Genomic DNA, 25,304 nt, shown 5'->3' on the forward strand with positions numbered 1-25,304 from the left:
TTTGTTTTTGCTGCCTCAAAGTACCGTAGTACGACTGCGGGTTTAGTGGCTAAGCTCAACCCTGTTAAAACTTGGCCCTAATACAGCGTTGCAGATTCATTCGAATAGCAATGCGAATAGAGGGCCAAAACGGCTTCAGCCCTTCGCTTGAACCTCCAGCTTTTTGGTAAAACTAAAATTGTCCGTTAGAATCAAATGAACTAAATTTTCCAGGTACCCCTGTTAGTAATCACAATCTCCGGCTGATGTCACTTGTTTTGCAGTAGCGTCACATTTCAAGCCCTCCGCATTGTACTCAAAACAAGGCCAGGATAGTAGGAACGTCGGCAGGCCAAATCGGCGAAACGCCGTCACCAAAAAATTTACCAGTCCCCCTCGCTGATAAATGAACAAGGAAAAGAAATAATTTTATGCACATAGATTTACCGCACTGGTAATGGAAATAATTTCAAAGCACTTCAAGAATCATCCTGCATAGCCTAAGACGCAAATTTGCGCTGCAACCGCTTTGGTAAATCAATTTTAGTTTAACGCGCCCAAGTCATTTACACCATAGTGTCATATATAGCTAATAAGGGCCACGTCGATCATTTAAATCAATGAACCTGATGCTAATAAGCAGAGCATCAACTTACATAAACTTCGTTACAACATGGAACAACTATGCATGTTATTCACAGGCACGTCTGTGGCATTCTCAGGATAGTGCAGACCGCCTGTTTTGGTTCCTGAAGTAAAGCGGCGCTGTTTCTGGCATTCTATAGAATGGCGTTTGCAGTCTGCGGCTATTGGAGGGCTTAGGTTCCATGGGCCAGAGCAAAAATTGGTGGCACTGTTCTTGCCGTTGACTGTGTGATATAGATATCTCTGATAGAGGGCGCTTAGGGCTTAAGAGGGACTGCCGAAGATATTACGAAGATAGGGCAGCGTTGTAAGCGCTTCTTTCATTGCGGACACCTCAGCCCCGCTGTCCTTCTTCAGAAGTGAATATTACAAGGGAAGACGTGCGGGATAGTTGGTGGACCATGATTCCTTAAAACAGCGCAGAAGACAAGGACACAGAAATAAAAGACACAGAGCGCTGTGTGTGTCTTTTCTGTCTGTGTCCTTGTCCTTTGCGATGTTTTAAGGAAACAAGTGAATAGCCTCAGAGTTTGTGATTCCATGCAACAGCACCTACAGCGTAGAGCCAGGGGTACCATTAGAGCGTCAATACTGCATTACATCGCACTTGCCTCCTGCGCGTGCCAAGGGCTTATGAGAGGGCGATGTAAGGAGATGTGTTAAGGTGCATGAAAGTAATGTGCTTTGCGGTGGCTTACGTCTCGAGCGAAAAATATGAAGCGATAGTCTGAGTGTGTCTTCTCCTTGTCCTGCGTCCTTTTTCGATGGTTTTTCTCACTTGAACATGTACCAACTCGCCCAGCAGTTCACGCTTCTGAAATGCTTGCAACTGTTCGCTGAAACGCAGGTGCGAAAAGATTAGTGCTTCAGACGAGAACCAAGAAAGGAAGAAGGGACGAACGAAATTTCCCTTTGTTCTTTTATTCTTTCTTTTAGCCATTGTTTGAAACACTATTTCTTTTATACCAAGGTGAGCGACCCATTAGCTTAGCGTTCCGCCTCTACTTTATTATAAAGAAATGTCGTTTGGCAGGAAAAGAGTTTACGATTGCTACATCTCTACACGGTCGAGCTACTCATGCGATCATTCACAGATGCTGTGAAACTTGGCAAAAAGTGCTACGTTGGCCATCAAATGGCGCTGCTTTTTAGCGTTCAGTTATTAAATGACCATGCAGTGTAGGTTCCGCCATTGTTTTTTCTAAATGTACTCGCCCATTCATTCCGAAAAATTTGTTGCGGAATGTTCGCATTTCAAGTTGCTGCTATAATGTCAACAGCTAAAGTATGAAGAGTTCTTTCATGACGTCTTTGTGCGGCTAAGGGGCGCCGTGTTTCCTAATGGGTGGATTATAAGAAACTAGTACTACGAGAGCCACACATTTTAATTAGAGATTAGCTGCTCGGCGGCTCAAGAAAGTGTGCGCAGAGGCAAAACACATAAAGCGATATCGCCGACTTTGGGGCCGCGTAATCATACCCTTTTGGTTCGACTGGTTCATCCTGGTCGTTTACCCAAGTCTTCTGGCAGCTTTTACTGGTCATGAAACACGCGTCACAATTCGGTATATAGACTTGACTAGTCACTACATGAATTTGCTGTGCGATGTGACCGCACGTTAAAGGACCCCAGGTGGTCGAAATTTCCGGAGCCTTTCACTACGGCGTCCCTCATTGCCTGAGTTGCTTTGGTGCGATAAACCTCAATAAACCAAAGCAAACCAAACTACATGAATGGCTGCATTATTTTTTAGCTCGATAGCGTTAAGTGCAACGTGTCGCAGAGAGGCCGGTGTCGGCGTCGGCCGTGAGCGAAAATTTCCAGAAGCATTAATAAATAAATCCGAGCAGGAAATTGGTCGATTTGGGGAATCGAACCAGGCCCTCCGGAGTGCGAGACGAGTACGCTAACCACTCTGCCACGACAGCTCGATGCTTTGGAATGAACAAACAAGCGCCTAGTGAATACGGTGTTGTCTTAGGAGGGTGCTTTAGAGACATGTACTGTGGTGTATATCAGTATTTATGTGCATGGAAATTACAAAGTCTCAGTTAAGCGAGTAGCAAAGTACGTTTCCGCTACTTTTCCTCTTCGCTTGGCGCTCACGTAGCGCCATCAGGCGGCGCCCACTAAAACCACTCCCTCCTCCTCCTCCTCGCATTGCACGCTACTGCCCCGACAGATAGCGCGTGACGGTAGCGCCTGCCGCTCGTCTCGTTCGGGCGAAGTGGGGCTGTGCGGGGACGCAGGAATCATGCGGTGAGCGGCGCACATCCAAGGCGCATTCACCACGAGGCTTGTGGCTTGCTGCCCGTTCGTTTCGCGCGGAAGCTATGCTGGCGGTCGTGGCATCGGGTTTGTCGAGAAAAATGTGCCAGCGAATGCTATTGCGTCTACCCTCAAAGCGGAGCTTGAGTGTCCCCTCCAATTTTATGTGAAGCATACTACTTTAGCTACCACTTCTGCCCTTCACCGTGGTTATGCGCCTCCAAATCACGTGATACATGACGTCACACCACGTGACACGATGACGTCACGACAGTGGAGAAACGGGGGCCCACCTCGCGCCGTCGCTGTGGTTGTGCGCCTCCAAATCACGTGACACGAGATGCCACACCACGTGACACGATGACGTCACGGCAGTGGAGAAACGGGGGCCCACCTCGCGTACGTCGCTGTGGTTGTGCGCCTCCAAATCACGTGATACATGACGTCACACCACGTGACACGATGACGTCACGACAGTGGAGAAACGGGGGCCCACCTCGCGGCGTCGCTGTGGTTGTGCGCCTCCAAATCACGTGATACATGACGTCACACCACGTGACTTGATGACGTCACGACAGTGGAGAAACGGGGGCCCACCTCGCGCCGTCGCTGTGGTTGTGCGCCTCCAAATTACGCGACACGATGATGCTTCGCATTCTCCCGGCTTAACCAAGTTAAGCCTCAACCATTTTTTTTTTCGGAGTTTCCATAAGACTTCAGGTTGACCTTGAGCGGCAAGTGCGAAATTTATTTTGAAGGATTATTAATATTGTAGGGGTGCGTTTATTAGGCGTCCTCAAGAGACCGAACCGCTGTGCAGGGTCTGGCAGCGTAGACGGGTGTAGCCAGCACCAAGAGAGCGGGGGAACTTCGTCGTCGTCAGGCGCAGCGTAGTGTCGGCGCATGGCGGTAGCGGAACCTGTCATAGTTGGCACACTACAGTTTCCCCCGGGTGAAAAGGAGCCATCCTGGCGTCTTAAGGGGAAGGAAGAACATAGGGGTCGTAGTACGGCTTCAGTCGGTCGACGTGGACGGTTTCGCGGCCACGGCGATGCAAGTCCGCAGCGGGTGCAACAGGCTCAACAATATAATTGACCGGAGATGTTTGCTTGAGAACCCGGTAGGGACCATGATACCGATGCAGCAGTTTCCGAGAAAGGCCGGGAGTTGTGGGAGGCACCCAGAGCCACACAAGGGAGTCGGCAGGGTAGGAGGTAGAGACCGCGGAAGTGTCGCGGTCATGTTTTTGCTGCCACTGGGTCTGCGTGGTAAACGAGCGAGCAAGCTGGCGGCATTCTTCGGCGTACCTGGCAGCGTCGGACAGTGGCGTGGAGTCGGAAATGTCGGGTCGGTAGCGAAGAAGAGTATCCATCGTGGAAGGGGGCTCGCGGCCGTACAGAAGAAAGAAGGGAGAGAATCCAGTGGTGGTTTGTGTCGCAGTGTTATATGCGTAGGTGACGAAGGGAAGAACTTGGTCCCAGTTGGAGTGGTTGGCGTCGACGTACATGGACAGCATGTCACTGAGGGTTCGGTTGAAACGCTCGGTCAGGCCGTTGGTCTGAGGGTGGTAAGACGAAGCGGTTCGATGGATAATGCGGCATTCCTTGAGGAGGGCCTCAAGAGCGTCAGACAGGAATACGCGTCCACGGTCGCTGAGCAGTTCTTGAGGAGCACCATGGCGAAGAATCAGGTTCTTTAGAAGAAAGGAAGCCACGTCGCGGGCGGAGGCAGATGGTAATGGAGACGTTTCAGCATAACGTGTGAGATGATCCACGGCCACGATAATCCAGCGGTTACCAGCGGGAGTGGGAGGGAGGGGGCCGTAGAGGTCTATGCCAACGCGGTCAAACGGGCGGGCAGGGCAGGGTAACGGCTGCAGTGGTGCAGGCGAGGTGTGAGGCGGACATTTACGCCGTTGACAGGATGGGCAAGATCGCACAAAGTGGCGAACAAAGCGGTACATGCCACGCCAGTAGAATCGAAGACGCAGACGCGTGTAGGTTTTCAACACGCCGCCGTGGGCACACTGTGGGTCCGCATGAAAAGCGGCGCAAATGTCGGTGCGTAGATGGCGGGGGATCACTAGGAGCCATTTGCGTCCGTCGAACAGGTAATTGCGACGGTAGAGGAGACCGTCCCGAATAGAAAAGTGACGGGCTTGACGTAAGAGAGAACGGGACGAATTATCAGTCGAAGGACTCTAAAGGAAGTTAATAAGAGTGGCGATCCAAGGGTCTTTCTGCTGCTCGGTTGACATGTCGGCAGTGGCAAGCGAGGACAAGTCGTAAGCAGACACAGGAGCAGGCGATGAAGCATGGATGTAACGGCCTTTATTGACAGTTGTGAAGGCCGGTTAGAGCGAGCAAGGACAGGTCCGGACCCGGAACAGTTCACGCTCTCGTCTCGCGCCGCGCGTTGGCTCTGCTGCTTCAGCTGCCGATCGTCGTCTTCTCGTCTCGCGCCTCGCCTCGGTTCTGCTGCTCTGACTGCTGATGATCTTCCTCTTTACATTTGGCCCCGGGGGAAAAAGAGCCATCCTGGCGATTTAGGGGGTCAACACGACGCAGGGGTCGTAGTGCGGCTTCAAACGCGAAACGTGGACGGTCTCGCGCCCACGTCGTCGGAGATCGGGTGATGGCGTCACGGGCTCAACTACGTAAGTAACGGGAGAAGTGCGCTCAAGGACGCGGTGGGGTCCCTGGTAGTTCGGCAGCAACTTGCTAGAGAGAGCTGGTGCAGCAGAAGGCACACGGAGCCAAACAAGGGATTGCGGCTGAAAAGTGTCGGTGCCATGGGAGTGGTCCAAGCGGTATTTCTGGCGCCCTTGGTCGTCGGACGTGAATGACCGGGCGAGCTGGCGGCACTCTTCAGCGTGTCTGGAGGCTTCAGATACGGTTGTGGTTTCTGACGAATCAGGATGATAAGGAAGAATAGTGTCGAGCGGCGAGGATGGTTCACGGCCGTACAAAAGGAAGAATGGTGAGAAACCAGTAGTGCTCTGCGTAGCGGTGTTGTAGGCATACGTGACGAAGGGGAGGACGACGTCCCAGTTAGTATGGTCGGCCGCCACGCACATTGACAACATGTCACCTAATGTTCGATTGAAACGTTCAGTCAAGCAGTTCGTCTGGGGATGATAGGCAGTAGTGGTGCGGCGAGTAATGTTGATGATGAAGTTTAGCGCCAAAAACGAGGACAAAGTAGGAGTGAAGACACAACGAGTAATGTTGCATTGCTGCAGGAGAGATGAAACGACGTCTGACAGAAACACCCGCCCACGGTCGCTCAACAGTTCACGCGGTGCTCCGTGCCGAAGTATGAAATGGTGCAAGAGGAAGGTGGCAACATCCCGCGCTGTAGCAGCTGGGAGGGCGGCTGTTTCAGCGTACCGTGTCAGGTGGTCTACAGCGACGATAACCCAGCGGTTTCCTGCAGCAGTGTACGGAAGGGGTCCATACAGGTCAATGCCAACTCGGTCAAATGGCCTGGATGGGCAAGGCAAAGGCTGCAGAGGGCCGGTCGAATGATGATGACCGAGCTTGCGGCGCTGGCAATCGGGGCAGGAACGGACGAATTTTCGAACGTAGTTGTACATGCCGCGCCAGTAATAGCGGAGGCGAAGCCGGTTGTAGGTCTTGAAAGCACCGCCGTGACCAGCTTGCGGTTCGCTATGAAAGGCTGCGCATATTTCTGAGCGTAAATGTCCAGGGATCACTAGGAGCCATTTGCGGCCATCAGGGAGATAATTTCGGCGGTACAAAATCCCATAATGAATAGTGAAGTGGGCAGCCTGACGGCGGATTGCACGCGGTACCGACACGACAGAACGGTCTGAAAGATAACGTACAAGAGAAGTGATCCACGGGTCCTTGGACTGCTCGTTGGGCATATCGTCCAATGACAAGGGGGCGCAGTCGATGGCGGGAGGAGAGGCACATTCATTGGCTAGAGGTGAACGAGACAAAGCGTCGGCGACGTTATGCTTCCTGCCAGAGCGATAGATCACACGAGTATTGTACTTCTGAAGGCGTAAGGCCCATCGGGCGAGGCGGCCATTTGGGTCTTTTAGGGAGGACAGCCAACATAGGGAATGATGGTCCGTGACGACCGCGAAAGGCCGGCCGTATACGTAAGGTCGAAATTTCCCGATTGCCCAAACGATTGCCAAGCACTCTTTTTCAGTGACGGAGTAGTTTTGCTCTGACTTCGTCAGGGTGCGGCTCGCGTATGCAACAACATACTCCGCACACCCCGGTTTCCGTTGAGCAAGAACAGCACCGATACCAACGCCACTGGCATCTGTGTGGATTTCAGTTGGAGAAGCAGGGTCAAAGTGGCGCAGTACGGGTGGAGAAGTAAGTAGACGGCGCAACGTGGTGAACGCTTCGTCACAGGAAGGACTCCAGCTTGATAAGTCGCTACTGCCACGAAGAAGGCCAGTCAGGGGTGCGATGATAGAAGCGAAATTTCGGATAAAGCGTCGGAAGTAAGAACATAAGCCGATGAAACTGCGAAGTTCCTTCATCGTAGAGGACTTCGGGAACTCAGAGACAGCACGAAGCTTTGCTGGGTCAGGAAGAACACCCTGTTTTGACACGACGTGGCCCAAAATCGTCAACTGGCGAGCAGCAAAGCAACATTTCTTTAAATTGAGTTGAAGGCCGGCTGCCGCGAGGCATCTCAAAACGTGCTCTACGCGAACGAGGTGCGTCTGGAAATCTGGGGAGAAAACAACGATATCGTCCAAGTAACATAAGCAGGTTTTCCATTTCAGGCCGCGCAGTATGGTGTCCATCATTCGCTCAAAAGTGGCAGGGGCATTGCATAGTCCGAAGGGCATGACGTTGAATTCATACAGCCCGTCAGGCGTCACAAAGGCTGTCTTAGGGCGGTCATCGTCGGCCATCGGGACTTGCCAATACCCCGAACGGAGATCTAACGATGAAAAGAATTCAGCTCCCTGCAGGCAGTCAAGTGCGTCGTCAATGCGGGGCAGCGGATAGACGTCTTTTCGGGTGATTTTGTTGAGGCGCCGGTAGTCAACGCAAAAGCGGATAGAGCCGTCTTTCTTGGTGACAAGGACGACGGGGGAAGCCCAAGGACTGTGTGATGGTTGTATGACGCCACGCTGCAGCATATCATTCACCTGGGTGTCGATAACCTGGCGTTCGGTGGCCGAGGCGCGATATGGGCGTTGGCGCAACGGCGAATGGGCGCCTGTGTCGATCCGATGGGTAACAGCTGAAGTGCGGCCCAAACGGTGGTGAGAGAAGTCAAACGATGACCGAAACTTATCTAGCAGGGTCGCAAGCTGGGTCTTCTCCGGTGGCGAAAGATTCGCGTCGATTGAGCCCGCGAAGACGGCCTCGGGAGCGGGATCAGGAGACGGTGGGGAAGAAGTAAGTGACGACACTTGCGGGCGGCAGGAGTCTCCTCAGGAAGGTCCCAGGTGACGACGGAGGCGAAGGGCTGGACATATCCCAAGCATTCACCGCGAAGAAGAGTGGAGGGGCACAGGAATGGATTCGTCAGGGGCAAGGCGCTGCAGCCGGCTGAGACGGTAAGCACGGCGAATGGCAGGGGTAGACAGTGGCGAGAAGCCAAGGAGTCGGACGGGATGAAGATGACAGGGCCGTTGGATGCAGAGTCGCAATGAACAGAGACGAGCACAGCAGAGCACGGCGGGATCATGCCGTCATCAGCCACAGTCAGCTTGGAGCACAAGTTAGTGGAAGCGTTCACCGAGTCGTCGCCGAATGGAAGAAGGGCGACTTCGGAACGAGTGCAGTCGATGACAGCGTCATGTTGGGAGAGAAAGTCCCAGCCTAAGATGACGTCGTGAGACGGCGATGGGAAGACGATGAATTCAACAATATACAGAACGTCCTGAATAGTAACTCGGGCTGTACATGCCCCCAAAGGCGCGATAAGTTGCGAATTAGCGGCGCGAAGCATAAAACCATATAGCGGAGTCATCACTTTTCGTAACTGGCGGCACAATTTCTCACTGAGTACAGATACAGCAGCACCGGTGTCAACAAGCGCGAAAGCATCGGTGCCCTCCACAGAAACCGCGATCAAATTTGTCGGAGAAAGTCGAGGTCTTGAGCTTGGCGACGAGCACGCAGTTATTGCCTCCGGAACTGCGGGCACTAGTTTTCCGAAGGGGAAGAGGGACGACGGCGCATCGGGGAAACCGAGTGGCGACGCGGAGATGGAGAACGGCGGCGAATAGACGGGTTGAGATCGGAGGAAGCAGTGGTCTCAGAAGGCATAGTGCGGTGAAAAGGCTGGGGAGGGGCGTAGGCGTAACCTCGAGGGTCGGGATCGGCAGCAGGGGACAACACTTGGTGGCGGCAGTGACGCATCACGTGACCAGGAATGCCACAGGCATAACAAATGGGTAAGTTGTCCGGTGTCCGCCATGGACGGAAACGTTGCGGTGGTGGCCGGGCAGGACGAAATGGTGTCGACTGCGGTGGATGCTGGTACGAAACGAACGTTTCTGGCCGGGGACGCCTGACGGCTTCGGCGTAGGTAAGTGGCGCAGCGACGGGAGGCGAAGAGGAAACCGATGGCAGGGCTTCGGACACTTGCTCCCGAATGACGTGCTGAAGTGTCGGAGTCAAGAGACCGAACCGCTGTGCAGGGTCTGGCAGCGTAGACGGGTGATGATGATGATGATGATGTCCTCGGGCTGAATGGCACATACCCACGGCGGGGGATTGGCCAGGGTGCATAGCGGATACAAACGCACTCATGTACAGGGAATGGAGTATAATTAAATCTAAAATTTGGGACACAGAGCTAGAATTTGTACAATACAAAAAATACTGAGAAAGAAAAGTTGTGAATTCACTATCTAGCAGAGGAATCTACCAGATGAAATTATGTAATTGTGAATAGAATCGAACACTGGTTTCAGGGCATATCCCTTGGCGCTTGCCCCGAAGGATAAGAGAATCGGAATAGATAGAGGAAGCCCAAGCCGAGGGAGGGGGATCTCCAAGCAAATTCTACGGAGAGCAGCGAGCCGCCGGCAGGAGAGGAAAAAATGTTCTATAGACTCAATTTCGCCACAAGACTCACAAATGTTGGATATCGAAAGCCCCGATCGGCATAAATAAAGATTTAGCCGCGGTATCCTGCAGCGCAAAAGGGTCATGGACACCTCACATTGCCTCGAACTGCACATCCGCACACTCCAAGGAAATGCCAGGTGTTGAAAATCCGCTGCAGCGAGGAGAGGCTCATGGCGCAAGGTGTGGAAACGCTGGAATCGCTGAAAGCGTGCTAGAGTCAAGAAAATAGTATTTGGGACGAAAGGGACAATAGGACCATCAAGGGCAGACTTTGCTAAAAAATCAGCCCTCTCATTAGAAACAATGCCACAGTGCCCAGGGACCCAGTGAAAGCGAACTTCTGAAACATGTGGAGGAATAAAAAATTGAAGGCAACGGCTCATAGGAGTATCACTCGAGGTTTCGAGCGCTGCCAAAACAGAAAGGTTGTCTGAGAGTATAATAACCCGAGTGATACTGCAGGGAATCCTTATTAAGGCCAACTCAATGGCCAGAAACTCAGCTACAAAAATAGGGGTATAGTCAGGGGCCCGAAATGAGTAGCTCCAATCAAGAGCCCTTGAGTAAATACCAATAGCGGCCTTTTCATTTTGCTGGGAGGCATCTGTATAGACGGCAATATGGTTAGGAAAATTGTCTAGGTACTCCTCTATGAGCCCATTTAACATATTGGCGGGCAGGTTCTTAGCATTCCTTGGGAGGGTGTTGTCAAAGAAGACCGCCGTGTCAGCCCGCCTGTGGTTGACCAGTACTAAAGATCTCACTGATACAGAAATATTTGACAGCAGGGAGTTAGTGAACACCACCTGAGGGAGCTTATACCGAGGCCAGGGAGTACCAAAGAAGAGAGTTGGGTTCGTTGTAAATATAGGGTTAGCCAATCCAGGAACAGGCTCCAAAGACCTTAAAAATGTCCGCACAGTGATAAGCTCAAACCGGGAATTGAAATCAGGTATCCGCGCCTCCAAGTACAACACAGCATTAGCTACTGATTTAGGCAGACCTAAGCAAAGGCGCAGAGCGCGTCGCTCCATAACAAACAGGGGTTCACGCTTGTACTTTGGGCACCCAGAAAAGAGAACGGAGCCGAATTCAAGGATTGGCCGTACATAGGTCTTATAAAGAAGTAGGAGAGTGTCTCGTCGCATACCGAATTTTTTGTTGCTGATCCTCACCAACCGGCCGAGGGCACGCTCACCCTTAAGCGCAATGCTTCTAATGTGTGGCCGCCAGTCTAAATGCGGGTCATATATTATACCCAAGTATTTTGTTGAATCAACTTGCGGGATGAGGATAGAGTGATACGACAGAGAGATGTAAAGAGGGGTTGCTTGTGGGAAAACAAGGACGGCACACTTGTTCACATTTAAAGTTAACTTTATGCTGTCTAGCCAAACTTCCAGAGCATTTAAATACTCTTGCAGTAATTGGTACAGGATATGAATGTCTTTGGCAGAAGCGAAAAAAGCAATATCATCCGCATACACATAAACTTTGACGGCAGGGTGAATAGGGATATCACGCATTAGTATGTTAAACAATAACGGTGAAAGAACGGAGCCTTGTGGGACACCTCTAGACTGGGCGTATGTTGTAGAAGTTAACGGACCCTTAGAACAAAAGAACTCTCTATTCTTTAAGAACTCTCCTATCCACGCAAATATGTACAAAGGAGGTTGTACATTAGCCAGTTTATGAAGCAAAATGCTGTGTTCAACGCTGTCGTAAGCCTTTGCAATATCTAAAGTAACCAGAGCTGATACCTCATTTTGCCTCATAGCAACCTTAATACGACTCTCCAAGTCTATGTGCGCGGTCCAAATCGAACACCCCCGGCGAAAGCCAATCTGAGCCTCGCTAAAACCTTGAAGACTCAGAATATGACTCGTGAGGCGGCTGAAGACTACCCGCTCTACAAGCTTAACCAAATTTGATGTGAGAGCAATCGGCCGAATATTGTCGAGATCAAAACCCTTCCCCTGCTCTTTCAGCAGTAGAATAATTTTCGCTGTTTTCCAATTTTGTGGAATCCAGGCTTTTTCCAAAGACCAGTTCACAATCTGCAAGAGGTACGGGGCAAAATCTTGCATTAGGATTTTAAGCATGCCAACAGTTACTCCGTCAATCCCAGGGGCAGCAGATTGCAGGCAATTAACTACGGACGCTAAATCCGATACAGTAACCTTAGTGAAGTCTCCACCCAAATGAAACGGAGTTGATGGAAAGGTAGTGCGAGCTCGAAAACGCACAGCAAGGCCTTGAGCTATGGACTCTAGTATATCTTTTTCGTCCCGAGGTGGCAATACTGTGGACTGAGAGATGTGAGAAGAAGGCAGCACATGAGTACGTTCCATGAACCTATAAAGAGACTTCCGGTTGACAGGATTAGACAGATAGGTGTTCAGGCTGGCATTGTACTCATCCTTAGCCTTAGATATTGTTCTTTTAAAAGAGGCTGCAAAGAATTTGTAATTTATCCAGTTCTTTGGGCACTGGTTGTGCGTTAGACTCTTCCATGCAGCTTTCCTTCGTCGATAGGCTTTTTCGCAGTCGTCATTCCACCAACTGGAAGGAGTCTTATTTACAACGCCTGACCGGACTGTAAAGACTGCTCGCCGAGAGGCGTCTAACACTGAATTTAATACCAGAGGGCCCCCGTCAGATTTATCGGAGGGGGAAACAGACGAGAGGGCCTCACCTAGGAGGTTCTTGAACAGTGAAGTATTTATAAATTTTTGTGGCGAACCAGTCGCCCTGACTGGACTGCACGCAATAGTGAAAGTGATTGGGGCGTGGTCACTGGACGTACCGCAGTCAACTGTACACCACGAAGATACCGCTGTACCATTAACTGCTAGCGTTAAATCAATAGCTGATCGAGAATTAGCCCTCATGTAAGTTATGGCGCGACTATTGTAACAGCACACGCCGTTTGCTGACATCCAAGACCAAAGTAATTTCCCGCTAAAGTCTGATCTGAAACCCCAAATTACATGATGAGAATTGAAGTCCCCAGCTAGAACTACTCGTCTGCTGATGCGCAATAACGCATCGAGCTCATCCGTCCTACGGACTCCTGCGGGGAAGTAGATATTTGCCACCGTAACAGGGGCGCACTGCGGAATAATGATTTCAACGGCAAGTATCTCACAATCAGGTCTCATAATTTTGTGAGACACTTTATCTCGATGATACAGTTTCGTTGAAATCAATGTTAGTAAGCCCCCACCCCTGCCGTTTGGGCGATCATTTCTAAAAACGGAGAAATTTTTAATTGCAAATGGGCGATTAGGATTGAGCCACGACTCCTGTATTAAAATAATGTCTGGACTATGTTTTAGTATAAGCTGCTGTAAATCGGGGAAAGAAGATGATATAGAGCGACAATTCCACTGCAGAACAGATATTCCCGCCATGATTATTGCTTTAAAAACGTAGCCGCAACAGCCTCTTTCAACACATCTGTTTTCTTTGAAATTCCAGGCGAACTTTTCTTAGTCTTACCATGATGGTCAGATTTCGATGGAGAAGAGGAAGCACGACGCTTCTGAGATGGAGTAGTCATTTCAACATCTGACTCACAAGCGTTAGAGAGGGGGACTTGGTCAAAGTCATTTACATCCACGGACGTGGAGGTAGAAGGGGTGGTGGGCTGAATAGCAGCAGTGGCAGAGGAGGAAGGACAGGTAGACGAGTTGAGGTTACTTAAAGCCGATGAAGCAGCCTGCGCGGAAATGACCTGGGACAAGGCGTCACTGAACGTACTGATCATGCGGTCAAGTACGCCAGCAACAGCCTTTTCCACCGCAGCAACAACGGACTTAGTTAAGGCTGCCTCCACATCAGCAGTGGACGTGCGGGCAATACTTGCGTATGAGCACTGCCGTCTGTCAAGGCGGGCGTATGCATCAGCGCGCGAGCACCTGTCACGCTGAATAATGTCCAAGACGTTCTGCTCATCGGCACGCTTGGGGCAGGTGGGGTCGTCAGCTGTGTGATCAGAGTGGCAAAGACAGCAGCTAAGCGACTCAGAAGTGCAAATATCGTGTGCATGATCACCGCCACAAACGCGACAGCGCGTTGCGGACTTGCAAGATTTGGCACTGTGACCGAACCGCCAGCAATTCTTACACTGTAAAGGACGGGGCTGCAGTGGGTCTACACGGTACACAATAGGCCAAACTTTGATCTCGGACGGACAAGAGTACCCTGCAAATGTGGCAATAACCGACTCCGTTGGTGTTCGAGAGCCTCCAGCCTCTCTGCTGCAGCGGTAAACTGAAAGGATGCCAACACCGGCGTCATGAAAGTCTGCAAGAATTTCCGCTGGTGTAGCGGAAGGATCCACACCGCGTATAATTCCTTTTACGCAGGCTAGCTGCTCTGGAATGAATACCTTCACCGGTAGTGAGGCGAAAGAGGTGCACTGCAGCAAATCAGCAACGCAATCCAAGTGAGCCGATTTGCATAGAATTCCTCTCTTGCCAAATGGTCGCACCTCCGAAATCTCAAGATAGTGGCTGGTGGCTGCCTTCAGCTGCTCCTGGATCAATCGAGAGTTTTTTATTTTAATTACTCCATCTCCTACAGGGACCAGCGCCACAGGGATTAGCTTTATACCGTTTTGACTAAAAGATGGTAACGGCAGATTTTCAGCCGGTAAACTGGCGAACCAGGTTACCGGACCTGAGCCCGGGGAAGACATAGCCATGACGGAAAACCTGCAAAGCCTTCGAACCTACATCCAAAGGGGGGGAAAAACCTGGCCAAATCCCCCACTCGCGGAACGGCCTCACCAAAATTTGAAGACGGCCAGAAGACGCAGAGGCAGTCCGTGGTAGAAGCAGCTCCAACGGGGAGGAGAGCACAACCGACCAGAAGACAGCTCAGACACCGAGGGCTCTCTTGGTGTAGCCAGCACCAAGAGAGCGGGGGAACTTCGTCGTCGTCAGGCGCAGCGTAGTGTCGGCGCATGGCGGTAGCGGAACCTGTCATAGTTGGCACACTACAATATTATTTTGTATTTTTTATACGAGCTTCCAGATGCAGTACTTATAGAACTTCGAAAGCTGGGGATATACTGCGACAGTTTTGAAGCTGGTGCAGAAGCGAAATTTCAGTTCAAAGATTATCTATTGATAATTTGAAGCCTGAGTCGCAGTCTTGACTGAAAAAACTAATGGTTCTTCAAAGTAAAAATGCGTAAGATGGATTCACTGCATGTCTTTTCTCTGAAATTGCGATAAACGGCCAAAATGTTTGGTTTGTTTGATATTTCTGCAATCTTATTATTCTGTCATCTTCATTTCCATGAATCCAAGCCTTTTCCCTTGGCGTCGTTATGACTCTCTACAGCTGCGTTTGCGTATACCTGGGATCGGTTACTAGGGTGAGTGCACGTTTCACTTGTACATTGACCTTGCGCGAGCGAAGCTTTTGAATATATGGTTTGTAGAAAAGCTAATTAGAGGAGATGCATTTTTATTCATTTGGTATTAGATCTACAGATTCTTCGTTCCTTCAAACTATATATATATCGTCAATTTCTGCATGCCGAGTAGTAGTACCGAGTAAAATTGAAGTCCAAAGAATGGAAATGAAAATGTCCAAAGAATAGCGTCTTTTCTCCATAAGGTAAAGGTATGAAGCAAGCAAGAGTGGCAAAATTAGCTGTTTCTTGCATTCAAGTTGTGTCTACTGATGATGGTACCTTTATTAAGGATGCAACTAAGCCGCATGTGTTGCTCGATTTTTCCTCACCACATCCAATATACCAGCTCGAATGCCGATTTCATGTTAGTATATCTGTAAACCTCTAGAATGCTTGGTTGTACCAGCATAAAGGTGCACTCTAAGTAGGACTGATCTTCATTCATTAGGCAACAATTATTTTTTACTTCCTTGCAGACAATAATTATGGCAAATTCAGCTGCAACCGGTCCAAGCATCGGACTTCTGATACTGGCGGTCGCTTTCCCCTTCGTCCACTCCAAGGTCCGGTAGGCGGGTCGACACATATCGCCCTGATTTTTTTTTTTATTTGGGGTCACCTTCGTGCATTCGAAGCATTAGAAAGTTTTAGCGGGTAGCTTACGATGGTGTTGGCGGTTATGTCTGTGAAGAATAATGAACTCGACTGAAACGCTCGTGCTTACAAAAGCATGGGAAGGCATTTTTTGACACAGCACAGGCAGCGTACCGCAAAATGCATGAACTACTTTTCAATGACGCTTCGCAGCGCATGAAATATTTTTCCTACTTTCCTGAAATAAAAACTCCTCACGCGCGAAAGATGAATATTAGAGTCGACGTGGCAGCATGTTTTTGTGTTATGTTTTTCTATTTTGCAGGGAGCGGGCATCTCCACGTTGCTGATGTTCGTCCTTCAGCTGGTTTTCACGTGGCTGAAGATTCAAAGCGGCATCAAACCACCGCACATGCCAGTGACATTGGACTACTGTCAAGAAAACATCACTTATTGGGAGCGCACACCGAACATTACGTTCGTGACATCTGTCAACGGGTACAGTAGCGCACGTTGCGACTGTTTTTGTATCTGTTGCATGAACGGCGTGTCCAAACTATAATTATTCGGTTTCAACTGAAAATGGGCTTTCTGTTAATGCCGACTGTACCCAGCGGGGGAAAAGTACCGATCCCCATTGATTTCTTTCACTTGACCTCTTTTTTAAAGGAGCAAATCGCCCTTAAAACAGTATTTCTCAGCAAACCAAGAGCTTATGCTATGAGAGTGAAAGGAAGAAATCGATTTTGCTTTAACTCTACTGAAATCCTTTAACTTGAGCCTAGGTCTTAATATGTGGGTGTGTTTTGTCCTCCCCTTCCATATAAGTTTGGCTGCCGTGAGCGGGATGGTTTCCACGAAATAGTACTTTGTGGTCGCAAGCTGCAGCCCTTCCGCCGCCTCAGCGGTGGCGTATTTCGTTGTAAGGTACTAGACCTCCAATAGAAAAAGCCCTTCAAAATGTACAGTAAGGCCGGAATGAAACGCGAAACGTTCGTGTCGGTCTGTAAATGTAAAGTGTCAAATGAACAATTTTACATATAGCCACGAATGTAAGTAGTGTTGGTTCGTTCCCCTTCAAAGCCGCCGGCACTCGGCTTGATCATTTTGTTTGTGACGTGTGATGCTACGAGACTTATTTCTAGAGACCCCAGCCACCAGCGTCTGCTTCCACATTGTTACAGATTATTGTAGTTGCTTTGGCGCCTCATCTCGATGGTTCCTTGCTAACTTTAAATTGTGCCTGGTCGAAAGCGGCAGGTATTGTTTTCGACGACCGCCCAGCACGCTTCTTGCTAACTCCGCCGCCGAATCAATCACTTCTTTTTGGGCGCGGGTCAACCCAATGAAAAATTTGTTTTGGAAGCTCTATTTGCTGTCTTCGTGACTGCCGGACTGCCAATAACGCTTTCGCGTGACAGCTTTAAGGCCTAGCTTAAGTCCGTTTTTGCCAATCTCTTGTGTACAGCCACCTCGACCTTGTGGGGTTGAATTGGGGAGATAAATCCGTCCGTGATAAAACGCCGTCCGTGGCGCTGGTGTCGCTGCGACGCGAGCGCCCTCCCCTGTTAGTTAAACACAACTAAGGGGAGTGCGTTGCCGGGAAGATAACCACAGGAATGTAGTGCGTTGCGGGAAAGCGAACGCAGGGGACGAAGGCGCCCCCACAACCTTCAAAATGGAGCCTCACACCAAACCCGAAGAGAATCACGAGTGCTAGCGCACCTTCTTCGGATTTGACTTAACACGCTAAATAGTCGTGAATCGTCGGCCATTTTTTACCCGTCTTCTTTATGCAGCAGCGTCCAAGTAGCCTACTTCGTGTTTCTGGCCTAAAGGTGTACCGAGGTACACATTAATAAACCACATCTAAGCATATCTCGCTGCAAAGTAGAGAAGTATGGCATATGCGTGTTCGTGTTTCATTCCGGCTTGACAGTACGTTTAGAATTTGCCGTCGCCTCATCTGCAGAAGTGTGCCGGCGTTGTGAAGTAGGTTCCAAACAAAGGTGACAGCTGGTTTAGGTTCATTGTTGTGGAACTGTAATTGCATAAAAAGAGGAAATTCTGACTGAAAACTAAGTTTGTAGTGCGCACAAAAAAAGCTTAACGTCAATGCACAAGATTTCACGTTCACAATGTGCTAATGGGAAAACACGCAAATATCTGGTGTCTTGGTTGCGTGAACAGAACAGCTCTTATTTCCGCCAACGCTATTCTTGTTGGTGTCGTCACTGGAGATTTTTGTGGGCGGAGGGCTGAGCAAAGGAATGTGAGAATCAAAGGCGAGGGGGATAGCAGGAAGGGAAAAGAGGAAGCGTGCTACAATTGAGCCCCAGTGGGTGAGACAGAAACTAGCAATCGCGTCGGAGAGAACGGAGGACAACCAGAAGGAAAGAGAATGGAAGAGGCGCATAGCAATAGCGCCCCTTGCGTGATTTGAAATGGGAAAGACGCAATTAAAAGGCACATATTAAAAGGAAATCTGAAAAGACAGAAATAAAACCCTACTTCTGTATCTGAAATGCCGTGTCGCATTCTATATGGCGTGTCCCCCTTTTTTTCTTCCTTCAGAGAGCAGGAACGCCCTGCGTTTCTGCAGTTGTCATCTTTTTGGAGCTGCTTGATTAGTACCTGTGGTACAGTTGTTCTTGGAATCATCATCAGTTTCGCTACAAGTGAGTACTGAAATCGTAGTTTGTCTTCCCTTTGCAAGCGTTCTCATCTTATGCACAGTTTTGCCATATTTATTTAGGAAGCTTAAAAAATTGTCCAAGTGAAATAAAAGACATAAATGCACACTGTACAGGTTTCAGATCGGTTGCACTACACAACGTAAAATTCGCATTCCATGCTTGATTTGGCCTTGGTTTAACCTTGAGAAGCACACCATAGCAACTGACTGATATTGACAGATTGACCTGGGCCGATTTGGACCAAAATCAATGACCAACCATAATTGAGCGTGCCCGATACGAGGGCAACCTCAAAATTTGACCCGGGCCATTGCCAATAATCTACGCTCAACCTTTGGGTTTAACCGTGGCTAAACCTGCCTAAGCGCGCACTGCATAGGTTTTATTATTCTCAGTGCTATATTGACGCTAGCGCTACTGAAGACGACGACGTGAGGACATTAAGCAAGAAAGGACGAAGTTCGCCACCGTCGGACTCGGCCCCGGACGTTCTTGGGAGCCTTCCAAACCGCCTTGAGCGTTAGCGCGTCTTACACCGACGTGACATCTGGTGGAGCTGCTGGGTACATCTTTCATGTACCGGACGCCCCCATCAAGCCGCGATTCCAGCAGAGGTCGACCCCCCCCCCCCCCCCCCCCCCCCCCCGGTAGACACGCCCGTTCACCAGGGCAGCCGCCGACTACAAGGCCTCTCTCCCGAGTTCGGGCTGCTCAACGACCACAAGTCAACAAGGAGTACCGGCGCTGCTGCAATGACTCCTCCAGCATCAACTGCGCCAGTCCTTCTCCACCACCAACGAGATCCGCCGCGTTTCCACGGCCTACCTCATGAGAACGCCGAGGACTGGCTGGACCAGTTCGACCGGGTGGCCACATTCAATTCTTGGGACGGGGACTCAAAGATGCGCCATGTCTATTTTGCTCAGGAAGACTCTGCAAGGACATGGCACGTAAACCATGAATCTTGCCTCCAAACATGGGAGACATTCAAAGCAGAATTTCTCCAGGCGTTCACCAGTACGTTTCGCAAGGAGAAGGCCGACCTTCTTCTGCAGAATCGCATCCAAATTCCGAACGAGAGTGTAATGGTGTACGTGGAAGAGATGACACGCCTCTTCCGTCAAGCAGACCCAAGCATGCCGGAGGAAAACAAGGTGCGATTGCTGAAGAAGGGTGTAAAGGAGCAGCTTTTCGCAGGCCTGGTTCGGAATCCTCCCGCAAACAGTGAACGACTTCGTCAAGGAAGCAATGTACATTGAGAAATCACTCGACATGCGGGCACGGCAGTACGAGCGCACTAACGTATCGATGCTCTGCACCCGTACTGAGGGAACCTCCATGACCTCAGCAGAATCACTGCGTGCGGTCATTCGAGCCATTGTAAGAGAAGAGGTGGCGAAGGCTTTGCAGCAGACCCCTGTTCAGCCGCAGGTTGCGTCATTTACAGATGTCATTCGCGAGGAGGTCGAACAAGCATTAGGTACGTCGCAGCTTCCGGCAGCCACTCCACCGCCGACACAAACATTGAGTTATGCTGCTGCCGCCGCAAGCCGTTACCTTCCGGCCTCGACCCAACGATATGAAGCAGCTACGCCAGCCGCTCCTCAGCTTCCACCTTCCCAGTCGAACATCGTCCAGCGACCTAGGCCTCGCAGAACTGACGTCTGGAGAACCCCGGACCATCGACCGTTGTGCGGGGTACCTGGGCACATGTGGCGCCGCTGTACATACAAGGAGATGGGTCTTCGAGGGTTCCCCCTCGGTGCTCCCCGTCCGCTGCCTGGAGAGCGACCAAGGGAGATCGCAGATTACATCTCCCATGCGGACTCCGGCCAGCGTCGCATTTCGCGATCATCATCTCCACGCCGCTACCGTTCTCCGGGACCGAGCGACCAGGCCCAGTATAGAAGTCCCCGTAGGGGAAACTAGACGCGGCAGCCTCTGGAGGTGCGGCTGCTCGACGACAAGAACAAGACCCTCCAAAGCCGCCAGACACATCGCGAATGCCGTGCAACACACCGTCCTCGACGACCGACGAACGACAGCATGTGAAGACAAGCCGACAACCCGCCGCACTTCTTCGTAACCACGACGCTTCTCCTCGACGCCGCATCCCTTCGACGCACCAAAGCCGCGATCGGACTCCTCGACTGTACCGCAAGACGCCACCACCGGCCGATTTAGACGTTTCAGTAGACGGCACAGCCGTAACTGCTTTAGTTGACACTGGTGCCGATTATTCTGTGCTCAGTAGACAATTCGCCGCTGTGCTCAAAAAGGTTATGACAGCTTGGGACGGCCCGCAGTTACGTACCGCTGGGGGACATTTGATTACGCCGATAGGAATGTGCACGGCTAGGGTAACGGTGCAAGGGCAGACTTTCCCTGCAAAGTTTGTTGTCCTCGCTGATTGCTCTCCTGATGTTCTCGTGGGTATGGACTTCCTAACGGACAACGGAGCCATCATCGACCTGCAATCCCAGTCCGTCCAGTTTTCGGCAGAGAATGCCATTGACACCACAGATGCCCTCCCGTCGGCGCATCGGCGATCTCAACTATGAAGTCATTCCTGATGAAACCCCACGCTCACGACGCGACGCGCGCCCCGAGGTTGTCCTCGTTCGCCTGAAACCGTATCACGCAAGGACACCGTGACACTCCCCTCTGACGCTGGTTTCCTTTTAGCATCGGGACGATGCTTTTCGAACGGGGGGGGGGGGGGGGGGGGGGGGGGGCTAATGACGCTAGCGCTACTGAAGACGACGACGTGAGGACATTAAGCAAAAAAGGACGAAGTTCGCCACCGTCGGACTCGGTCCCGGACGTTCTTGGGAGCCTTCCAAACCGCCTTGGGCGTTAACGTGTCTTACAACGATGTGACATCAGCTATGCTCACCGTTGACTCGCATTATTAGCAGGGTTATTATTTGTACACGTAGAGAATTAGGACTCGGTATGCAGCATGATGATAAGAACTGTGGTGGGTCACACGCAGTGCCAGTCGCGTCACGCATCCACTTACCTGCGTCTGAGGTTTGCGTGCCCTGGAATGCCGTTCGGTTCCTTGTGATGTTTTGCTAGCAATTCACCGAATGTCATATAATCCTAGTAACAACACAAAGATGGTTGGTTGGTTTATGGGTTTTAACGTCCCAAAGCGACTCAGGCTATGAGAGACGCTGTAATGAAGATCTCCGGATATTTCGACCACCTGGGGTTCTTTAATGTGCACTGACATCGCACAGTACACGGGCTTCTAGAATTTCGCCTCCACAGAAATTCGGCAACGGTGGTTGAATTTCTGTGGAGGCGAAATTCTAGAGGCCCATGTACTGTTTGATGTCAGTGCACGTTAAAGATCCCCAGGTGGTCGAAATATCCGGAGATCTTCACTACAGCGTCTCTCATAGCCTCAGTCGCTTTGGGACGTTCAACTTCATAAACCAATCAACCATCTTTGTGTTGTTACTAGGATTGTGTGACATTCGGTAAAATTCTTGCAAATACTATCGGCCGAAAAAGTTTACGGCACAGGGGTTTACAGGAAAGAATTTATTGTGGCGTTGCCACATGACCGACTCGCTTGGTACTGTTACCATCGCTACCACCGAAGCCGCCGTTACCACTGTTACCAACGGAAGGAAAATACACCCATCACACCTTCAGACATTATAGACTACTGGCTTACGTGACTATGCTGACAAAATTTTTGCTCGTAACTAGGCGCCGCAGTCTTTTGGTGCACTAGAGCATGACTCAGCAGAACAAGCTTGCCTTTGGGATGAACACACTGGTGAAATTATTTTTTTCCTCATTAAGATTAACGTTAAATCTGATATCGCACGAAATCGGCTCTTTTCCGCAGAACAAAACCGAAACAGAGCTCATGAAATCGCCATGAAGACCGGTGCAAACGTGAAATCCACTGCTGATCTATCGCAATGCCTAGTGCACGTGGTTTGAACCACCCGTGGTGCTTAACCTATGGATGCACCATATATTTTGCTTTGTCGTTGCCAGTGACAACCGTAACGAAGTTGGCGAAGGCTATTTATTTGTTTTACTCGCCTAGCAACGAAGAGAACTACTCTCCTTTCGCCCCGGGTTGAAACACTCCCCGTAAGATATGATTTGCGGCAGAGCTGTTCTGCAATGCTCTGTGTAGTAAAAATCCCGTGCTGCCTAACGCCCGTCTGTTAGCATGGAAAAAAGTTTGCTTCGAAGCCGGTTCGTTGGTCATAATACATGCTTGAAGAACGTAAAGCGTAGCCTTTGTCTACAAATCACTCGAGAAGCTTGGAGGCAAAGCAAACCTCTCAGTACACGTAACTGTTCGAAATAGCCAAAATTTTGGGGGGCCACAGCGCCGTGGTTATCCGTGTTATCGAAGTTCTAAAAACTTATATAGACATTGCTTACAATGCGCTACGCGCCTGGCGAGCCGCTTAACAGGAGCCTAAGAGTAAAGGTAAAAATTCACTGTTCAGTATGGTTAGCCAGCCTGCTATTTAGCAAGTTTTATCTTGCATTTGATGTACTATACCGCTGGCAATGCTATGCCGAAAAAAAACACTCTTTTAACTCAAAGGAGGCTATTTTTAAAAATTATTGAATGACTTAAATTAAACATCCTGCATACTAACGTCAACGTTGCTCCTGTGAAGGAGCCCGCTGTAAGAATTGTCGACAGAGTACTAAGACTTTTCGATTGGTGCTATGAATCGTTCTTTAAAATTTGGTGGTAACATAGCGAGTATAATTTACGTACCATCAAATCAATGCGTTCTGCTCAGAAAAAACTTTTATTACCTCAAAGTAGTGTACAACTCAGTCTACACCTTAAATTAGTAGCGATAGCAAATGTTGTCGCTGGCACTGGCAATTAGCTTCAGAAAGGTTTTGCTAATATACTCGCAAATTTACAAGCTTGGAAACTTGGTCGCCTCGCAGGAGAGCACAGGAAGCCCCAAGCGAGCGCTAACCATCTGAATGGTTCGCTTGTTACGCTATGGAGGAAGCTAGGCGTTATGTCAAGCGAAGAAGTAGGACAGGTGCGTAGAATTTTCTCTTCCCACCGAACCAATAGTCATGGTTCGGATGCATATACGATCCGAAAGTGCGAATGCTTTGTTTATTCAGTGTAAACCATTGTTCTTTAATACCTTTCTTACGTGTTTATGTTCCTGTCGCGTACTCCATCTTTCTGGTGCTGTAACGAGCACCGCAGTTATAAGCGTAGCCAAATTTAGGGATTTTTAGAAAATTCCTCGAGAAACAGCTGACTGGTCTTCAATTTGTAAAGTAGAACAGTATAATTGAATTCGCCATTCATAAGAAAGAACCAAATGTAATAAAGTTTCTCAGAAAATTAGCCAGAAAAAAGTTAGCCCTTTTACTCAGCGCTGCTACTCGTTTCGTTTTTGCTGGTATTATGTTTTAGGCAGAACTTACTCCCCTTAAAATCACAGGCAGCTATGCAAGTGTGCACATTTTAGAAACAGTAAGCCAGCAGTGAATTGCCTAGTTTTCATTTTTTGAGATTTGGATGCATAGAAGGATACTGTCTTATGCGTGCTGTGGTTGATGATGATGATGATGATGTCCTCAGGCTGAATGGCAGAAGCAGCAGCTGTGGCTGTTTTCCCGACACCTTTCTCTTTCTCTTGCAGACGCCTCAGAATGGGCGACAATGCCATCCAGCGACCACGGCACTTTTGTGCAAAGAGGGCGTGCCCAAAACAAGAACGATATTTAATGAAACGGGCGTAGAAATGTGAGCATTTAGGAAATAAATTCAACTCAGCAGAAATATATTTTCCGGGATTTAGCCTAGCATTTCCCCTTATACTGACAATGCCTTTCTGACATAGACACGAGCGTATGAAAACACCCGGAAAGCTGCACGGCGAACGACTACATCACAATTTTGATACGAAATTCTAGGAAGGTATACAATTGAAGATTTCATCAGTTCGAGTCATTCTTACAAGCTATCCTTCAGCTTGTCTAGCACATATAAGATATATGGGAGAAGAAATCGTATGGCACCGCTCGGAACGCTGTACGACAGACGGCAGCGCCACCATTTTGACACGAATGTCTGAAAAACTGGTGCCACATTGAGGCCGGCCAGCGGCGAGTACATATAGACGAGCGACACGTATAGGATTGCCTAAAGTGGCGGTGCTCAGCGTGCTGTATGCGTCATCAGGCCGCTTGATGACGTCACTCTATTTTTGCCGTCACTGGGATTTTCTGTATCAAGTTGTTTTCGTCACTGGGCAAGGGATAAGCGAAAGGATGCAGGCGTGCCTAACCCGGATCGTCTTTTTTGCGCAGGTTAGTAGAAAACCTAGTAGTCTCTACTTTAAAAGGGATACCTTGTGTCTGATTGTGTTGCTTTGTCCAAGGATGTTGTGTGAATGTGTCGCGAGTTGTTTTGATTCATTATGTTTTACTATACTTCTGTTGAGCGGGAATATCAATATGAACCCCGACCCCTATCCTTCGGTTTTTGAGCAGCTGGAAGCTATTCCTGAAGACCAAAAGGTGACCTCAGATGAGCTTAAGTCTATTCGGGAAAGCCTACAATCCCACGTTCCTGAAAC

At 49.7% G+C, this 25,304-nt stretch overlaps 1 protein-coding gene across 1 annotated transcript in view; it reads left to right on the forward strand.

Annotated features, from left to right (window-relative positions):
• The window catches only part of LOC149360051 (sodium-coupled monocarboxylate transporter 2-like), a 58,193-nt gene extending 33,684 nt beyond the window's left edge, over positions 1-24,509 (forward strand). Inside the window, exons 10-15 of the mRNA XM_089572153.1 lie at positions 15,297-15,364; positions 15,883-15,969; positions 16,326-16,498; positions 18,575-18,678; positions 23,647-23,747; positions 24,366-24,509. Of these exons, the coding sequence (XP_089428279.1) occupies positions 15,297-15,364; positions 15,883-15,969; positions 16,326-16,498; positions 18,575-18,678; positions 23,647-23,747; positions 24,366-24,473 (641 nt within the window). The 3' untranslated portion in view covers positions 24,474-24,509. The remainder of the gene's footprint in view (positions 1-15,296; positions 15,365-15,882; positions 15,970-16,325; positions 16,499-18,574; positions 18,679-23,646; positions 23,748-24,365) is intronic.
• Positions 24,510-25,304: the final 795 nt, after the last annotated feature.

Source organism: Amblyomma mixtum, chromosome 2, assembly GCF_055824585.1.
Source record: "Amblyomma mixtum isolate Tamu chromosome 2, ASM5582458v1, whole genome shotgun sequence".
NCBI lineage: Eukaryota > Metazoa > Arthropoda > Arachnida > Ixodida > Ixodidae > Amblyomma > Amblyomma mixtum.